At 41.6% G+C, this 17,648-nt stretch overlaps 1 protein-coding gene across 7 annotated transcripts in view; it reads left to right on the top strand.

Annotated features, from left to right (window-relative positions):
• Window positions 1–17,648, top strand: part of tanc2b (tetratricopeptide repeat, ankyrin repeat and coiled-coil containing 2b) — a 265,575-nt gene that overhangs the window by 52,763 nt on the left and 195,164 nt on the right. For all 7 annotated transcript variants that reach the window (XR_007448045.1, XM_049562620.1, XM_049562630.1 and 4 more), the window contains exon 3: window positions 16,696–16,800. Coding sequence is in view for 6 of the 7 variants with exons in the window: in XM_049562620.1 (XP_049418577.1) it covers window positions 16,734–16,800 (67 nt within the window). In the remaining variant the exon portion in view is untranslated. The remainder of the gene's footprint in view (window positions 1–16,695; window positions 16,801–17,648) is intronic.

Below are 17,648 nucleotides of genomic sequence, written 5' to 3'. Positions count from 1 at the left end.
GGCAGACACTCTGTGCTGCAATAAAATGGTTAATCAGCAGTGCCGTGCACTGTAGAGCCGATGTGCTGCTAGTTCTGCCGACCTGAATAGAATATAATGTCTATAGCCTTACTGTTGTGTGTACAGCCTTATAGACTGAGCTGAGTAGTGATGCGCGGGTCGACCCGTAACCCGCGGGACCCGCAAATGGACCTGCGGGTCGGGCAGCAGTGATCGTCTGTTAAATCGGTCTGTAAATGATATTTTGACATTATTGGCTATTACTGTCATGGCATGTGAAGGTACTGATGCGTTGAGCAGGTGACAGTCTGCAGCTGTTTTCAAAACACACTTGTGTCACGCACTCCAAAAGAAACTTGTTGAAACTTTAAACAATAATTTATTGTACAAAACAGGGGAAACAAACATTGACAAAAATGGTTCCATAATTCATATTAAATTCAAAAGATATTTTGAATTCATTGCTCCATTGTTAGGATATACTATATTTTCACATTTTTAACAACGCAATTTAAAAGTTTCGATTTTTATTGATAACCTACATTTACCAACAACAAAAAGACTACATTTAGCACCAAAAAAAAATATGTGAAAAAAAAGTAAATAAAAAAACGAATATCGAATACCAAATTTTCATAACAAATACCTACCCATAGAAACGAATATTCAAATATCCGAATATTTGGGTACAGCCCTACTGATTTATCCGCGTTTGCCAGCTAGAAAGCTCTGTGTTTCACCGTGACGCCATTAACAATGAGCCTGGGAGAACACAGCCTGGGGCAGTGTTTGACGAACCCCAGTAAGTTAGCAACTGTTGCTATGTGGAGGAGCACTGGTTGGTGGGTCAGCAGACCGAACAGAAGGCCAGCAAAGGGTCAATTGGTAGAGAAAACGTGGTGACACAACAGCAACTAAACAGAGGAATTGGCCACACAGAATGTAGTGCAAATTTTAACACAATTTACAGAACATCAGAAACTGTAAATTTTGCGCTTTTCCATCCACTATTGTTATGCACCTTATACAGGGAGTTGGTTCATGGAGATAAGCAGTAGGTGGCGCTAATTCTCCAGTCAGGTGCCACAGCAGAAGGCAGCGCAGTGAGGCCTTTGCAGTGACGATTTGTCATGACAATGCAGCATTTATTCGCTCAATCTGTTTCTATTGAATGTGGTCGCATTTACTTTTAATCAACACACGACACACCACCTGCCCCAAGCATAAAACTTTTTTTTGTGTATGTGTTCCTTCTAAACATGTGCATAAAAAGATGTGGATGAAAATGCAGCTTGAAAGAGCTCATGAATGTGAGTGTCGTGGCACTAGTCCAGATGGTGGCAGTGATGCACCTCTTTCATCAACTTCAAATACAAAATGTTGCCTTATTGGTGCAGTTTTAGTTTTCTAGAGAGACTATTGACAGTTTTTTGTCCTGTCACCCCCAAAAACACATTAACTTTCTAGTAAACAAACTCAACATGTGTCGCCCTTCCCCCTACTTTTCTCTACTGAAATTTGATCTCCTCCCTGTTGATGACCTCAGCTCAGCAGTAAATTGCTCATGGCCTGTCAGACGCATGTGGCTCTGTCAGCCTATTTATAAGCAAAAAATGTGTTATGTTAATTATGTTGTCATATTGCTTATAACTAATGCAATTCAAGTTGGATTTTGCGCCGTGACGCTGTCAGCAAAGCTTGCTTATGAAACTTTTTAATTTGCCAGAACGCATTGTAACGACAAATGACGGGTCAGTCGGTTTGCACTAAATCACACCAGATTAAGCTTGTACACTGGACCAGACCAAAAATTAAACCTAAGCTTTGTGTAGTGGGCACTTATAAACTAAACATTACACATTTAGTAATCTCAGTCAGCCAATTTTCAGATTCTGGGTCAGTTTTGGGTTCATTAACTGTGCTACGACAAATCTTCTTGAATTTAATACTGCTGTGATTTACGCCTCTGTCTGGCTTCTCCTCCAGGGTAAAATCTGCTGAGGCTCATGGGTAACAATATTTAAGAGCCATGATTTCTCATAGACAAAGTTTTAAATGATTAAAACTGGTGGCCTTAACATAAACCTAAGTATCAGTTAATCGTCCAGGAGACTCTCATGTTTGATTGTTGAGGAGATTTGAGGATATAAAACAATACTTTGAAATGTGATGCCACTATTAGAAGCTTCCTATTTCATAACAGGTGTCATTCCTACAGCTGATATTAAAATTTCAAGTTAATGTGTGCAGACTGTTTTAGTTGAGGTATATTACAATTGTTGGACAAATGAAGCTTTTATTCTCCGTTATGTGACAATACTCTTAAGTGTGATTTGAGCATACCTTATGTTCCATATAGAACTAGTAATAAAAAGCTGAGGAGCTTTTAGACAGCAATCTCAGCCACCTTGGGATCCAAACCTGTCTCATCTGTGACTGATCGTACCCATACACAGTGCATCGTGATACAGATATCACCACCTTCCCCTGCAAAGCAATGAGTGCAGGGGCATTAATCTAGATTTATAAATAATCTATCGCGGGGCAGGACTGAAACTTTGTTACCAGCAACCTTAAGTGGTTTCTGCATCGCCCTGTGCAGCTCTCACCTTGCGAGCCGGGCCCTGACACTTCCCCTTATTGATATCAGTGTGATTTATGGAACTCTGCTCCCCTGGCCATCCTCAAACTGGAGATGGGCGTGTGATTTATCCCCGTCTAATGCTGCAGGGTGTCTACTGCCGGCGAGATGAGGGAGGAGGCTCTGACTGAACAAGCCTCCGGCTTAAGTCCAATTTTTTTGAGTGAGAATATTTTCTCTGCTGTGCTTTAGCGATGCACCTCTGTAGCAGGATTTTGTTTTAATGAACAGGTCCATCTGCCACTATCTCCTCACCTCACTCTTTCTGCCTGAACCCCGAGGTGCTGTGCCATTGTTCCGATGGCCCCACAAATATGAACTCCCATTAGTCCGAAAGTCCCATTGGACTAAGAGCCCATTTCTCTGACAGCCCGTTATCTAAAAAAAAAACAAGCACCCATTACTCCGAAGTCCCGTTTCTCCAAAAATAAACACTGCCTGCAGTTAGTTTCAGTTTCCTAGCGGTGTTTGAGCTACGAGCCTGCTTGTTTTTACTGTTTTACTGTGTTTTAATGGACCTTCGCAGCATTTCCCAGCAACATTTGAGCCAGCGATCTTGGGTGTTCTTACCAACCCTTTGCTGCATTTCCAAGTGGCGTTTGAAGCAGTGATCCCCGGTGTTTTTACCGACCCTTTGGAGCGTTTGTTGGGGGCATTTCCCAGGTGTTTTTACCGACCCTTTGGAGCGTTTGTTGGGGACATTTCCCAGGTGTTTTTACCAACCCTTTGGAGCGTTTGTTGGGGGCATTTGAGCCACCGATCCCAGGTGTTTTTACCGACCCTTTGGAGCGTTTGTTGGAGGCATTTGAGCCAGCGATCCTGGGTGTTTTTACCGACCTTTTGGAGCGTTTGTTGGGGGCATTTGAGCCACCGATCCCAGGTGTTTTTACCAACCCTTTGGAGCGTTTGTTGGGGGCATTTGAGCCAGCGATCCCCGGTGTTTTTACCGACCCTTTGGAGTGTTTGTTGGGGGCATTTGAGCCACCAATCCTGAGTGTTTTTAACGACCCTTTGGAGCGTTTGTTGGAGGCATTTGAGCCACTGATCCTGGGTGTTTTTACCGACCTTTTGGAGCGTTTGTTGGGGGCATTTGAGCCACCGATCCCAGGTGTTTTTACCGACCCTTTGGAGCGTTTGTTGGAGGCATTTGAGCCACCGATCCCAGGTGTTTTTACCGACCCTTTGGAGCGTTTGTTGGGGGCATTTGAGCCACCAATCCCAGGTGTTTTTACCAACCCTTTGGGGCATTTGTTAGGGGTGTTTGAACCACCAATCCCAGGTGTTTTTACTGACCCCTCGCTATATTTTCCAGTAGCATTTGAACCACCGATCCTGGGTATTTTTACCGACCCTTCAGAGCATTTGTTTGGGTTGTTTGAGCCACCATTCCCCGTTTTTTTTTTACCGACCCTTCAGAGTGGTTGTCAGGGGTCTTTGAGCCATTGATCTGGGATGTTTTATAACCGACCCATCCCTGTTTTTCAAGTGACTTTTGTGCCAATAAAAAAGGTTTTAAGCCAAAACAAGATCTCTATTCCTAGCCATGAGCAAGTGGGTTTTGTACCTGAACCAAACCACATATTCACCACAGCTTTATTGACAAAAGTAAAGCATCTGTGGTTTACAGAGGCATAATGTTCTGGTTACTGGGTTGTCTAAGTGCAGGGAGTGTGTGTTTTCAGAGAAATGGGACTTCAGGGAGCAATGGACATATGTTTTTGGGATGGTGCACTGTCAGAGAAATGGGCTTTTGGTCCAGTGGGATGTTTTTCGGACCAAGGGTTCTTTGGAATTTTGGTTCGTCGGAACAATGAGCAAACCCCTGAAAGCGATACAGAAACAAATGGATGAAATCAGTAGATTGTGGATGACTCAGCTTCTGCTGTTTCAAGATAATAATTCTCAAACTATGCTTCCTCTGGCACTGTTCTTATTTGATTACGGTCTGACATTGATGTTTTCCAGTCAGACAGCCGGATTCAACCATAATTGCTCCAAGAAACGTGTGTCCCTCAGGGCAAAGTCCATTTGTCGTTCGCAAACTGTTGATGCTTCATTGTGCTTTGGCTGCTGGGGGATTTTCACTCATGCAGCAGGAATATTGAGCCATATTTCTTTCATGGATGACTCCTAATGACCACTTTTAAGACAGATTCTTATTATATCTTTTAGGAGATATTAGATTTTGCTCAGAAATTTCCCTAGTCATTCACCTTTCTGAGAGATTAAATTCCATTGGCGAGCACTGAAGTATTGCCCGGTTGAATTTCCTCCATCTCAATTTAAAACCTCCCTCTGCTGTAACTTCTGTGTCATAGGTAATCACAGTAAGAGCACTCCCATGGGAAACTGTCCCCTCTAATTCTTTGATTGTGTCTGCGTGGCTTCCTCCCAGATGAGTTTTAATTCAGAGGCCAGGGGTAACATGAGATAAATCCTATTGGACGACCCTGCAACACTGGCCTTTGCCATGGCTGGCCCCATTAAAGGATACTTTATTGATTGTAAATAAGCTTTGTAATTAATGGAGGGTCACGTCGGTTCTCAGTCCAGGCTCAGACTCAGAGTGGCACGTCTGCGCCTGCTGCCAGATGGATTTCTTTTTATGTTTAAAAATTTAGATAGGGCTTAGTGATTAAAAGTTAAATTCATTCTACAGGAGGGTTGCAGTATAAGGAGACCTAAGCTAATCCTCTAATATTCTCCACATTATGCCATGACGAAGCGATTCTTCAAGCAGGGCTTATAGCTAAACCTACATATTTAATGACTAAAGCTAGTAACACTGTGCCAAGTTAAAAGCCTTTCACACAGGTATCTGCCAGGTCTCAAAAAGCATATTTTAGACCGATTCTGTAGTGTTAAGCCAGCCGTCGTGACGCTTACAAATGACTGTTATATTTTTCATCAGAACAAACAAGTGTGCCGCTTCAGGGTGACCGGAGCAGATGAAAGTGTCTCGTCACGCAGGGCTGGTGAATGTGCCTTTAAGTGGTTTTTAACACACTGGAAGGAGCATTACGCCCGAGCTTGTGGAAGAGCCTGAGATGGGCTGCATCCGCTTACGCACATTATCTGTGAGAGCATGCTGCTTCTTGGCTTCCCTTCACAAAGGCCGGTACACAGGGTCAGAGAGAGTGGGAATGAGAGATGTGTATGCTTACACCCTCAGATGAAACACTGCTTGTATACGGGTACATTTTTGTGCCTGTCTCTCTATGGCGACCTGCGAGTCTGTATGTGTGTGCGCGCCTACTCAGTATCCTGTCCTCTAAGATTTCATACATTGATTGCCTCCTCTAGAAACAGACAGCAATATCTCTCCCTGTTTTCTGCTTTGGCAGTTAGTAAACTGCTATAGCTTTGCCTGGTTAGCTCACTGCTATACATATGGAAGCAGATTTATTGGGCTAGACTGTAAAGTCCTCTGTATTTCATCCCTAGTCCTTTCAGCTGCTCTACAGAGAGCTGACATGCAGCTACAATATGCACTCACTGAGTCATGGCTTTTTAAGATTATGATTTAGTATTATAATCACAGAATGCCTTCTGGCCTGTGTGCTAACCAGACCAGACATAATAAGCTGCTCCTTGCTCATATTTTATGCTGAGGTGAAGTTTGCGGTGAGCTGCACGGATACTTGCGTAGCTGCCCCTTGAGCAGCTTCGGCTGTATCTCTGGAGATGAGCATGCATGCCAATGGATCTGACCCACTGTCACCTTACACTGTCTTACACTGTCTACATCTTGTCACAGGGAGGCACAAATCATACCAATGAATTGATTTCAGACAGAGGGAAAGTCTAATGTGGTTCTACGTGATTTAAAAAAAAAAAAAAAAAAAAAAAAACTCTCTTCGTTGCTGGATTGTTTCAAAGGGGACCTATTATGCGTTTCCTAATTTTCTGTCATATATATAATGTCAACAATGTTGGATGTTAATATTAAACATGGCCTAACTTTCAAATAATGAGGTAAACTTGTAAAAGATATCCCTGTGAGCAAAAACTTCAAAACAGTGACAAACTGACATAAGCTCCTTTTATGGTCATCTGCTCCAGGCATGCTCCTGCAAGTGTTAACATTATGTAGCCTACACTGCTACATGTAGCTACATGCTAATATCAGTAAAACATGTATTGGTTGGTGATGATGTTCATTTCTCCCTTACTTTGGATCATATTTCTGCTTTTATTGGCGATTTTTCATGGTAGAAAGTGTTGCTATACTCTGTTAACAATCATTATCCGGGTGCAAGTACACTGCTACATATAGCTACACACTAACGTCAGGGAAACAAGTATCTTTGTTGCCGATGTTGTTAATGTCTCCTCATTTACGGATCATTTTCCTGCTGGAACATGTCTGACTGCGAGGATTTTGTTTAGAAGCTTTTATTAAAGGTTTATCATAGTCGAAACTTAGTGACGCTATACTCTGTTAGAGTCATTCCCGAGCTGCAAGTACTGCAAGTGTCACCTTTACATGTTGCTACATGCTAACATCATGGAAAAATCTAATCTTGATTGTCGATGTTGTTGCTATCTGCATCATAGTCCAGCTGGAACATGTCTGCTTGTGTTTAGAAGCATTTATTGGTGATTTTTCATGATAGAAAGTGCCGCTATATTCTGTTAACAGTCATTCCCTGACTGCAAGTATACTGCTCCATGTAGCTAAATGCTAACGTTAGGGAAACAAGTATCTGGGTCACTGATGTTGATAATTTCTCCTCCGTTTTGGATCATTTTCCTGCTGAAACAGGGCTGGCTGTGAAGATTTTGGTGCAGAAGCTTGTGTTCGTATTTTTCCATGTTAGAAAGTGCTGCCATTTGCAGTTACAGTCATTCCCCTGCTGCATGTAGACTGCTACATGTAGCTACATACTGACATCAGGGAAATGTGTAGTCTTGATAACTGTTTAATTTCCCCACGATTGTGGATCATAATTCTTTTGAAACATGTCCGGTTGTGCAGATTTGGTTTGGAAGTTTTTATTGGTTAATTCTCAAGGTAGAAAGTACAGTTATACTCCATTACCGTCATTCCTTGGCCCTAAGTACACTGCTACATGTAGCTATATCCTAACGTTAAGGAAACAAGTATCTGGGTTGCTGATGTTGGTAATTTCTTCTCAGTTTCGGAGCATTTTCCTGCTGGAACATGTCCGGTTGTGAAGATTTTGGTTTAGAAGCTTTCATTGGTGATTTTACACAGTAGGAAGTGCCAATGTTATTGTCATGTCTCAGCTAAAAGTACACTGCTACACCTAGCTTCATGTTAGCATCAGGAAAAAAAGGGTATCTTGGTTGCCGATGTTGTTAATTTCTCCCCAGTTTCCGATCATATTCCAGCTGGAACATGTCTGGCTGTGAAGATTTTGGTTTAGAAGCTTTAACTGGTCGGTTTCTCAGTAGAAGGTGACATTATCGTCTGTTACGGACATTCCCTGGCTGCAGCGACAGTGCAGAGAATCAAAGAGTGCAGATGTGGAAGCGCGGACCAATCAGAGCCAACTGGGCTTTTTCGGGAGGGGGGGTCTAAAGAGAAAGGTGCCAAACAGGAGTGCTTCAGACAGATGGTGATTTTTTTTTTTAACATTTAAGCATGTAAACATGTTCTTGTAGAAACCCAGACTACAAGTATGAACCTGAAAATGAGCATAGTAGACAACAAATTAATAAGGAAATAATTCTTTGTTGATGGTAATTAAAAGTGTAAAAATGGCTCCTTACTAATAAGCTTGGATTGTAGAAAGAAAAAAGGTAGACTATTCCAGTCAGCCCACACCACGACATAGTCATTCATGGCATGTGTCATTGCTCATCCACCTTGAACTGCTGCTTTTGATGTGACTAATGCTTTTCATCTAACCCTCTGGTAGGTGTGAGGATCACTTGTGTCACTGTATCATAAAGCGGCGGTAATGATTGCTGCGATTACGCTGGCTTTCAACTGGTTCTTCTTCACAGCTGAGTGGACCCAGCTAATCCAGTTGAATTTGACTATAGAGCTAACACCTTTATTGCATGTCAGAAAGATACATTTGCAGTCAAGGAAATTGCAAATGTGATGCAAAATGGAATAAAATAGTATCAGCATTCTTAGACAAAGGGACAAGCAGCCACATTTTAAGGCCTGCAGAAGCTTTTACTATCAGTGCTACAAGCCTTATTTCTTAAAGTCCGTCCCAGACACATTTAAGAGTGTGTACTAATATTTTGTTAGACATGATTTTCCCACATAATAGTTAGACAAAACTTTGCTTGCAGTTGGTTTTGTTTTCACTTTACCCGTAACGCTGCTCGTGGTAGGTTGACTGGTGAAAGAGTCTGTTGTACCCCAAAATCAGTTACTAGCAGCCATATCAGAATGGTAAATGTAGCTAGCAACGTTTATTTGTTTATACTGTTTTTTAGCTTGTTAATTTGTAGCTGGCGGTGTTTGTGAAACATACACAATAATATCTGCTACGATGGGGTTTTGGTCCCACAATTTACATCCAAAAACTGCACACTCCACCACGTTTGCTTTGAAAATTTTCTCAATCTCTAGAGGCTGACATTGTTCCGGAAATCCTGTGGGTCACACACAGGGGGTCACGGGATTCCTGTGGGATGGGAGTCAATTTCATTATTCATCACTTGACTGGGATGAGACAGGGAAAAAAGTCAAAGGGAGCAGGTGGGAAAGCAATCATAGTAACAGTTTTGAGCTAGCAGTGTGAAGTCAACAGCTACTAATTTACTAATTTGCATTCAGGTCAATGGAGCACAGCTGGGTTGTTGTCGGACCCTGGTCTGAGCCGGCCCAATGCTACGTTGTGATTGGCCAGTCTGTGTCTGGGGGCGGGACTTAGCAAAGGGTCTATTCATATCAAAAAGCTTTTCACTCACAAGAAGTTTGCCTTGGTATTTGCATACAAAAGACATACAATAATCATATTAAGAGCGAATAACAGTGAAGACAAAGTACTGCAAAAGTCAAGAACATAAATTTAAATAATAATATATTATTTATTTATTTATTTATTTATTTATTTATTATATAGTAATATGTACAATATAGCCTTGCTGTTTCAGCTGTTATGTCGGGAGTTATTTCAGCATTATGAGATACTAGATAGTTAATGGTGTATGCTTAGTTTTTATACATAAATATGCAGTTTTAATATTAATAAATGCTATTTATTATTTAAAAACAATGTGGGAACAGGATGAGACAGTAGTCATTCCTTTGGGATTAGGATGGTACTGGATTTTTTTTGTGGGAGTGTGATGGGAAAGGAGTGAAAATCCACTCCCGTGTCACCCTCTACTCTCCAGTTACAAACTTTGCACAAATACAGGTCAATATAGTCAAGGTCAGACATTTAAGGGGTCAGAAAAGGAAAACCGCATTTTTGAGTGATGTCCCCAGGTGGTTAAGTCAGTAGTTTGCCTCAGTCTCACATTAAAAAAACTATTACTATTATCAAATATAGACAGATGTAGACAGACAGTGACAACTTGGCTGAGAATATATGGCTTGTCTGAAGAAATTAAATCCTCTTAATTTGGAGAGCTGGACTTGGTGTCTACTGGCTGCCCAAACAGGGTCTTCAGGATGGCAGCCAGAAAGATAGATGGGTGGCGCCTATGCAGCAGGCCCAGGCTTACACAGGGGACTTCACATTGTACTTTACATATCTGCAAAACACTGGAAAGAATTAGTCACATGGGCTGTAACATGGGAATACAGATGGAAATTAACCTTTAGCATTTTAAGATGGTATTTCATCAGCAAACCTTTATTAACCAGACACGAGCGGACATTTTGCTGCTTTGTTCTGTGATCATTAAATGTTAAATTTTCAGCCCTTTGTGGCACATGTAATTTGACACACATAATTAAGGCAAAATTCTCCAAATTAGAGATGTGTCGCGGCTGCATGTGCCGGGAGCATCAGATGACTCACGAGCAAAGACAATCATATCAGGTGCTGATAACACATTTATAATAGACAGCCCTGTAGGATGCTCTCAGGGTTCTCTTTACTACACCAGAGAATAGCTGCATCAGGATATGAGCCAAAAGAAAAAATGTCAGCCTTTCCTCGAGGACCCACTGATTCACATCAGGGCTCATTTTTTATTTAGTGGAAACTGTCACAACGGCTGGGTGACACTCACTGCATCGGCAAATGAGGTCAAAAATATTCATATTATTGTCAGTGATCCTTTTAAATCAGAGGAGTTGAGAAGTTTTTATGAGCTGTGAAATTATTAGCCTGCGTGATACAGACTGAGCTGGCTACATCAAAAGATAAAACACGAAGAATGCCATAACCTTCATTTGCATTGGTCTTGATGGGGACATTTACTGGCACTGTTATTGACTGGAAAGAGGAACGGTACCTGCTGTCAAATGTGTTGGTAGGTGCACTAAAACCCTTTGTCATTGCCACGGATACCCGAGAAAGATGTTGATTTATTATATAAAGGATGTTCAGTAGGAAAGAAAAGTATAAGTGGTAATAACAATGCAATGCAATGCATATACTTTCTTCTTTACAGCATGTGTTTCACTCTGAATTGTCCTAAATATTTCATTGATTATATTTTGTAGGCTAGGTTGTGGTCAGAGGAGTAATGCAGAAATTGTACTTAACGACGTGACCGTGAGAATGGCTTGATCTGACAGATGAGACATCCTGAACCAAAATGAACGTCTGGTAGGCAGTAGCTTGATGTATCTAAACTTCTCAATTTTGGATGCACTTTAGGTTTAAGCATCAAAACTACTTGGTTAGGTTTAGACAAAGACTAATGGTTTGGATAAAAAAAAAACAAAATGACCTTTGTTATGTAACTTAACGAGCATGTCACATGATGTAGCGTTAGCTGCGCAATAAAACTCAGCGTCTCACTTGGAACACAAACAGTAGTCTCCTAGGTGAAAATCTTGTGTTTGTTTGACCCATCCACCTCCCCTGCCCTCCACCCTAAGTAAACTTTATTGTTCTTTATACTGCGTTGCCTGACTGTGCTCCCATCATAATTAATACGGCCACTAGAGGTCGCCACCTAACGATAAAGTAACTATGGGTCATAATTGCTGCTTGCACAAATGACTTGTGTGGTGGTCTTATTTTGGAGGAGCATGGTGTCTTTATTTAATCTCAGAGCAATCATTTATGACTCTAATTGAACACAATGACCAGCGAGTGAATTCTGCTCTTGGTCTTGGGAAGGTGTGGACCGCTGCACTCTACACACAAAAAAGAGTACTTGCATATTGAAAAAAGAAATCTGGATGGTCACTGATGAAAAAATGGTTAGAGTATCACCACTCTGCGTCTTTGAAAACAACAAACACAGCTGGAGTCCTCTCCAAAAAGCCATCTGAAGTGATTTGAGGGTCTGGGGCTGTCTGGTCTCATTTTTTGGCAGCTACAGTAGCTCCCCCCCTCAATTTCCACCTGGTGTATGTGTTGTTGTTCGAATTGACTTCCCTTTCAGTTCTTTCTCTTTTCCATCACACTTGAGCTAAACTCCAAATTGGCAACTGCCAGGACTGCAATCTTGTTGAGACTTACTGTGGACAACTTCACTCTACAAAAGAACCGCCAGACGCACAGTCTGATGGAAGCACAAATATGATTTTAAAGATTATTGTCTATAGGCTTGAGGTGTTGGGGGAGTCGAAGATTCAGCCTCATCAGAATTTAGGGTAACCTGCACCTGCGTTACAGACAAGTGTGTAGTCTAATCTCCATTTTGTATGGAGAATGATTTGTGTAAGTATTATTTGTGTCAGCAGATTGTGTGAATGTGCAGTCTTTAAATAAAATCACCTTTCAGAAAAATCCCCAAAAATATTTTTAAATATAAAACAAATCTGCAAATGCATTTTTGTTTGTGAATCTGAAAGGCATTTGTGGAGAATTGAGATCTACAGATGCTTTTTAGTCTTTTAATGCCCCTCCCACCCACCGACCCCGATTCATAAACGCATGTTTAGGTAACAGATAATTCTTTAACTAGTGGAATACTTTGTGTATCTGGAGATTCATTCATTCTTTTTACGAAAAAGCCTGTCCGTTGCGGGGTGGCTGGAGCCTATTCAGCTGACATTGGGCGAGAGGCGGGGTTCACCCTGGACAGGTCACCAGACTATCACAGGGCTGACACATAGAGACAGACAACCATTCACACTCACATTCACACCTACGGACAACTGAAAACGGTAAACTTTAGTTGCTTTTTGGCTGATCATTTACACGACAGCGGCGTTTTGGGTGCCTGAAAATGCAACGTTCTGAAAACGGGTTCCAGAGTGCAATTTTTTGGAAATGGCACCGTCTCCGTTGTCATGTAAACTTGCAATATGCAGTTCCTCTGAAAACTGAGACTTTTCGCACACGCACATTACGCTTCCAGTCACTAGGCACGCGCGAGAAAGTCGAACATCACAACAACAATGGCGGACTCCCGAGCTCTGCTTGTGCTGCTCACCTTTCTGAATTTATCAACGCTTCCCAATCAGTGTATATTTACTGTAGCAACTCCACCTCGTCGTCCGTCCAGACAAATGTTCGTGCAGTTGCCATTTTGTTTGTTTATACATTGCCGCTCTGTAGAGGGAAACATAAGCGTCACACTGCCAACTATTGGCCTGGCATGTATACTGCAGCATTCTTGGTCATTTTTGTGGATCCGTGTGCACGGCAATTGTTATCAAAACGTTGTCATCTAAACGCAGGACTTTTTTCAAAATGAAAATGAGAAGCGATTCTGTTTTCAGTGGATCGCTTTCGTGTAAACATGGCCTTAGAGTCACCAATTAACCTGCATGTCTTTGGACTGTGGGAGGAAGCCGGAGTACCTGGATGAAACCCACGCTGACACAGGGAGAACATGCAAACTCTGCACAGAAAGGCTCCCCCACCCTGGGTTTAAACCAGGAACCCTCTTGCTATGAGGTGACAATGCTAACCACTGCACCACAGTACTGCCGATCCATTTCACATTGGAGATCCATTTTACATTTGGAATATTTTTGTGACTTTACGAATCCTTGGTTTTTGGACTTGTGGAATGTGTTTTATATGAATGAATGAGTTCTTTATTACTGTGTCATGCAAACAGTAATGCCCAGCCAGCATGGGCTTATAAGACACCATAAATTCAAAACAAGCCAGGACCAGAGTCCAACGTGCGTATTTTCAGGCAACATGAAGACAGAAAATGGAGCAAAGTGACAGTGGCATCCTACATAATCAGATCATCACTGTGTGAGACTCGCCAAGACATTTGCTGTATCGCACTGAAAATCAAAATAAGCACAAATTAAACAATATGTTTTGCCTTGTTTTCCAGGCTTTTGCAGCAAATAAGCAAATGTAAACACATGAAAATGAAACAACCATTCTAGCTTTTAATCATCTGAGGACCAGAAAATGTCAGGGTTTAGACGAGCCATTTCATGGAATATTAACTCTCTTAAGTTATCATAGTTTGTACAGTGTATTTACAGATTACACTGTCACACAGAAAGAATATCTCCAGAATTCAGGTTTAAATTTAAAAGAGATAATTCTTCTTTAAAACACTCTTAAAGATAAAAACTAATACATGAATCTGTGAAGTCAAAGATAGATGTTGTGTGGTTCAGTTTTATCCCACCTGACTATAATATCATGTGCTGCCTTATTGTTATTCGTGTTTCCCCGGTGTTCCTCACAGTGTGTGTAGTATTATGATCCTGGAAGCCTTTTAGACCCCCTCTCAAGGTCAGGGGGGGGTTGTGAAAAACATTAGTTAAGCAGGGTTGGGGGAGGGAAGGGGCGCTTTTTGAGAGCTTTTTCATGTCCTCCTCTTTGAGGTTTTTCTTTTTTTTTAATTGTTTGGGTCCAGAGCCGGCTCCTCAGCTGGAGTTTGTCTGTGGGGCTTTGCTGAGTCACTCCCACCTAATGGACAACATCTGCTACCATGCTTTTTACTACTCACAGCAGACAGATGTGGGGCAGGGAGAGGGGTTGGAGGGTAGGGAGGCTGTGGGAAGGAATTGGTGAGATGGAGGAAGGTGCAGGCAAGAAACAAAGACAATGTTGTTGTGGTTTAAGGTGTGCTTATCTGTTGGCATTGTAACTTCCACTCTCTGTACTTTTACGATACTGCACAGCACATCGTTTGTATTACCTGCGCCAGCTTCTGTTCTATGTGGTATATATTGGATACAACCTTGACCTTTTCAAGATGAAGCAAGTTTTTTCTTGCTCTAGATCTATTAGTAATGTTGATAAGCTAATTTAGACTTAATAAGGCTGTGTCACCTTTATTATCAGGCTCAAATATATTTTGCGGCTCCAGACAGATTTAATTAATTTTTTGAGACAAAAATGGCTCTTCTGGTAGTAAAAGTTGCTGACTCCTGGGCTAGACAGTGACATACATGGTGCAGTGACCTCTGTCGCCAGTAGTTCAGCCTTAACGTTTTTTGTTTGCTTGTCTTACTATGTAACGACGAAAACTCTGTGTGTGTGTCTGTTCTACGTTTTTCTCCTCACTGACGTGGTCAATCCAATATGAAATTTGGCACAGCGGTAGAGGGTCATGGGAGGATGCGAATAAAGCAATATTACATCAATTGGCCAAAGGGGGGCGCTATAGCAACCGATTGAAATTGCAAGCTCAAGAACCTTAAGAACCCATAACTTCCGGTTATACAGATTTTCCGCCATTTTTAATTTTTTTGAAAAACACTTCAAATGGATCTCTTCCTAGGAAGTTTGAGCGATCTGCATGAAACTGGGTGAACATAATCTAGGGACCAATATCTAAAGTTCCCTCTTGGCAAAAGTTGGAAGACTTACTAAAACTGAGCTTCTATAAGGCAATGAATATTGCGGAGGGCGTGGCTCATCACATAAAGGTGTATAACATCTCAAGGGTTTCACCCATCACCACGCAACTTTGTAGGCATATGACCACACATAATCTGAGGGGACCCCTCCATTATTGACCCCATCAAACAAAATGGGGGCGCTAGAGAGCTCATTTCTTATCTAGGCCTAACCGCCATATGGATTTTTACTAAACTTGGTAGATATGTAGAACAGGACGCCTCAAGGTGACTGGAGAAATGTAACTCTAATTGGCAACTGGGTGGCGCTATACCAACAGAAAAATGCTTAAAAATGGCTAAAATGCGACCGATCGCTGTGGCTCCCCCTGTGGACCAATGTTTGTTTGTTTTTCTAATTTTTGGTATGACTTAGTCATGGTATGGTATGCTGTACATAATCACGGAAACTGTCAGTGTGTCATTCTGTCAGTCAGTCATTCTGTCTATCCCACGTTTTTCTGCTCACTGACGTGATCAATCTATGTGAAACTGCACATAGGCATTGAGGACTGGCATAGGTAGAAGGTGACAAAGCTACCAATGGGTGTGGACTAGTTTGTTTGTATTTGTGTTTTTGTTTCATTCTGTATAAAACCATCATATACTTTATACCTCACTGAAATATCAGGAAGGTATGAATAAATAGATACCATCCAAGCCTAGCTCTCATAGCACTGGGATATTTTTATGCAGCTATTGGCACGACTGTTTTGAGCCAATACTTGTTAAACAGCACAATACAATTACATTCATAGCTTGTTCAATACCTTTCCATATCATAGTTTTATATCAGTTTGCATACAGAGACCAAGAATTGGTTTATGATTTTGGTTTAGTGGGATGTTTACTCCCTCTTAAAATTTTATGTCACAATCCAGATCATATTTTGATGGGAGATTCTCGGGTTGATGTTCTAAATGCTGGATAAGTAACCCAGTTAATAACTATTGATAAAAAGGAAGTTTGGTTGAGAGAAGCAGTAAAAGCACATGTACTTTCTTGTACTCTGCCTGGTTTTGTTGTGTTGCTCTGATATCTCTAATAACGCCTTTAACTACTGAATTCTGTCGTCAACAATGCCAGTTAGATCTCACAGCCGACAGTTGGTCATACTGCAAGCGCTCCCAGAAATATTCATATTTATTGTCTCTTCTTTCCCCAACAGATTTCTCTGTAGTCTAGTCCAGGGCATCTGCTGCAGTCATGTTTAGGAACAGCTTGAAGATGTTGCTGACGGGAGGGAAGGCCAACCGCAAGAGTCGCAGCAGTGGTGAGTGTGTCTTCTGATGCCAGCCACAAACAATGACACATCTGCCTGTCAGCGCACACAAGGTGTTCACTAGTTCTGTGGGTGTATTTTAGGAAGTAGGAACATGCGGCTCAGAAGCTGAAATGTATTTTGGTTCTTAAAGAGTAATCTATGACTGCTGAAGACCCCTGAAAACCTGTTTTCTGCTTAAAATAGATCCAAACCAACTCATCAGTTCTGCAGCTTGAATAGCTTTCCCTCCTGTTGTGAGGACCTAACACCACTTTACTTAAAATACACTGTGGTCATGCAGTGTCATGCTGTACTGTCAAGATTTCCATTGCACATATGCAGCCGTTGCTTCCCTGAATATTTAGCCTTGCTTGGGAGCACGACCATGACTGGAGTAGCTCAACCAAACTCTCCTCACGTCACATTTAGTAGTTTTGTAGCACCTGCTTAATGTAGGTTTCACTGCTGTTTTGTTGCTGGAGGTTTGTTTTACTTGCTCACTGCATCTAACATATAGGAACCCCACTGTTTAACGATCACTCTCCTTTGTTGTGCCATCAGAGCTGTTATAAAAGGCACCACATTAATCTATTTACAAAGCAAACTCAACAGTTTCCTGCAGCTGTTTTACCGTAAAAGCTTCCCAGCTGAGAAACACTTTCTGCAGGTTGGGTGAACCTCAAGTTTTCAAGGTCAAGTTATACATTGTTGTACTCGTTGTCTTTATACTTTAATTTCTACCAGAACATGTTTACATGCTTTAGTATTCAAAACACATTTTCCTCGTACTGTCTTTAAGGGGTGGGAGTCACCCCTGCAATACGATATGATCACGATACCTATGCCACAATACAATG

Source organism: Epinephelus fuscoguttatus, linkage group LG20 (genome assembly GCF_011397635.1).
Source record: "Epinephelus fuscoguttatus linkage group LG20, E.fuscoguttatus.final_Chr_v1".
NCBI classification, from domain to species: Eukaryota; Metazoa; Chordata; class Actinopteri; order Perciformes; family Serranidae; genus Epinephelus; species Epinephelus fuscoguttatus.
This window is presented reverse-complemented; position numbering and strand designations above follow the sequence as displayed.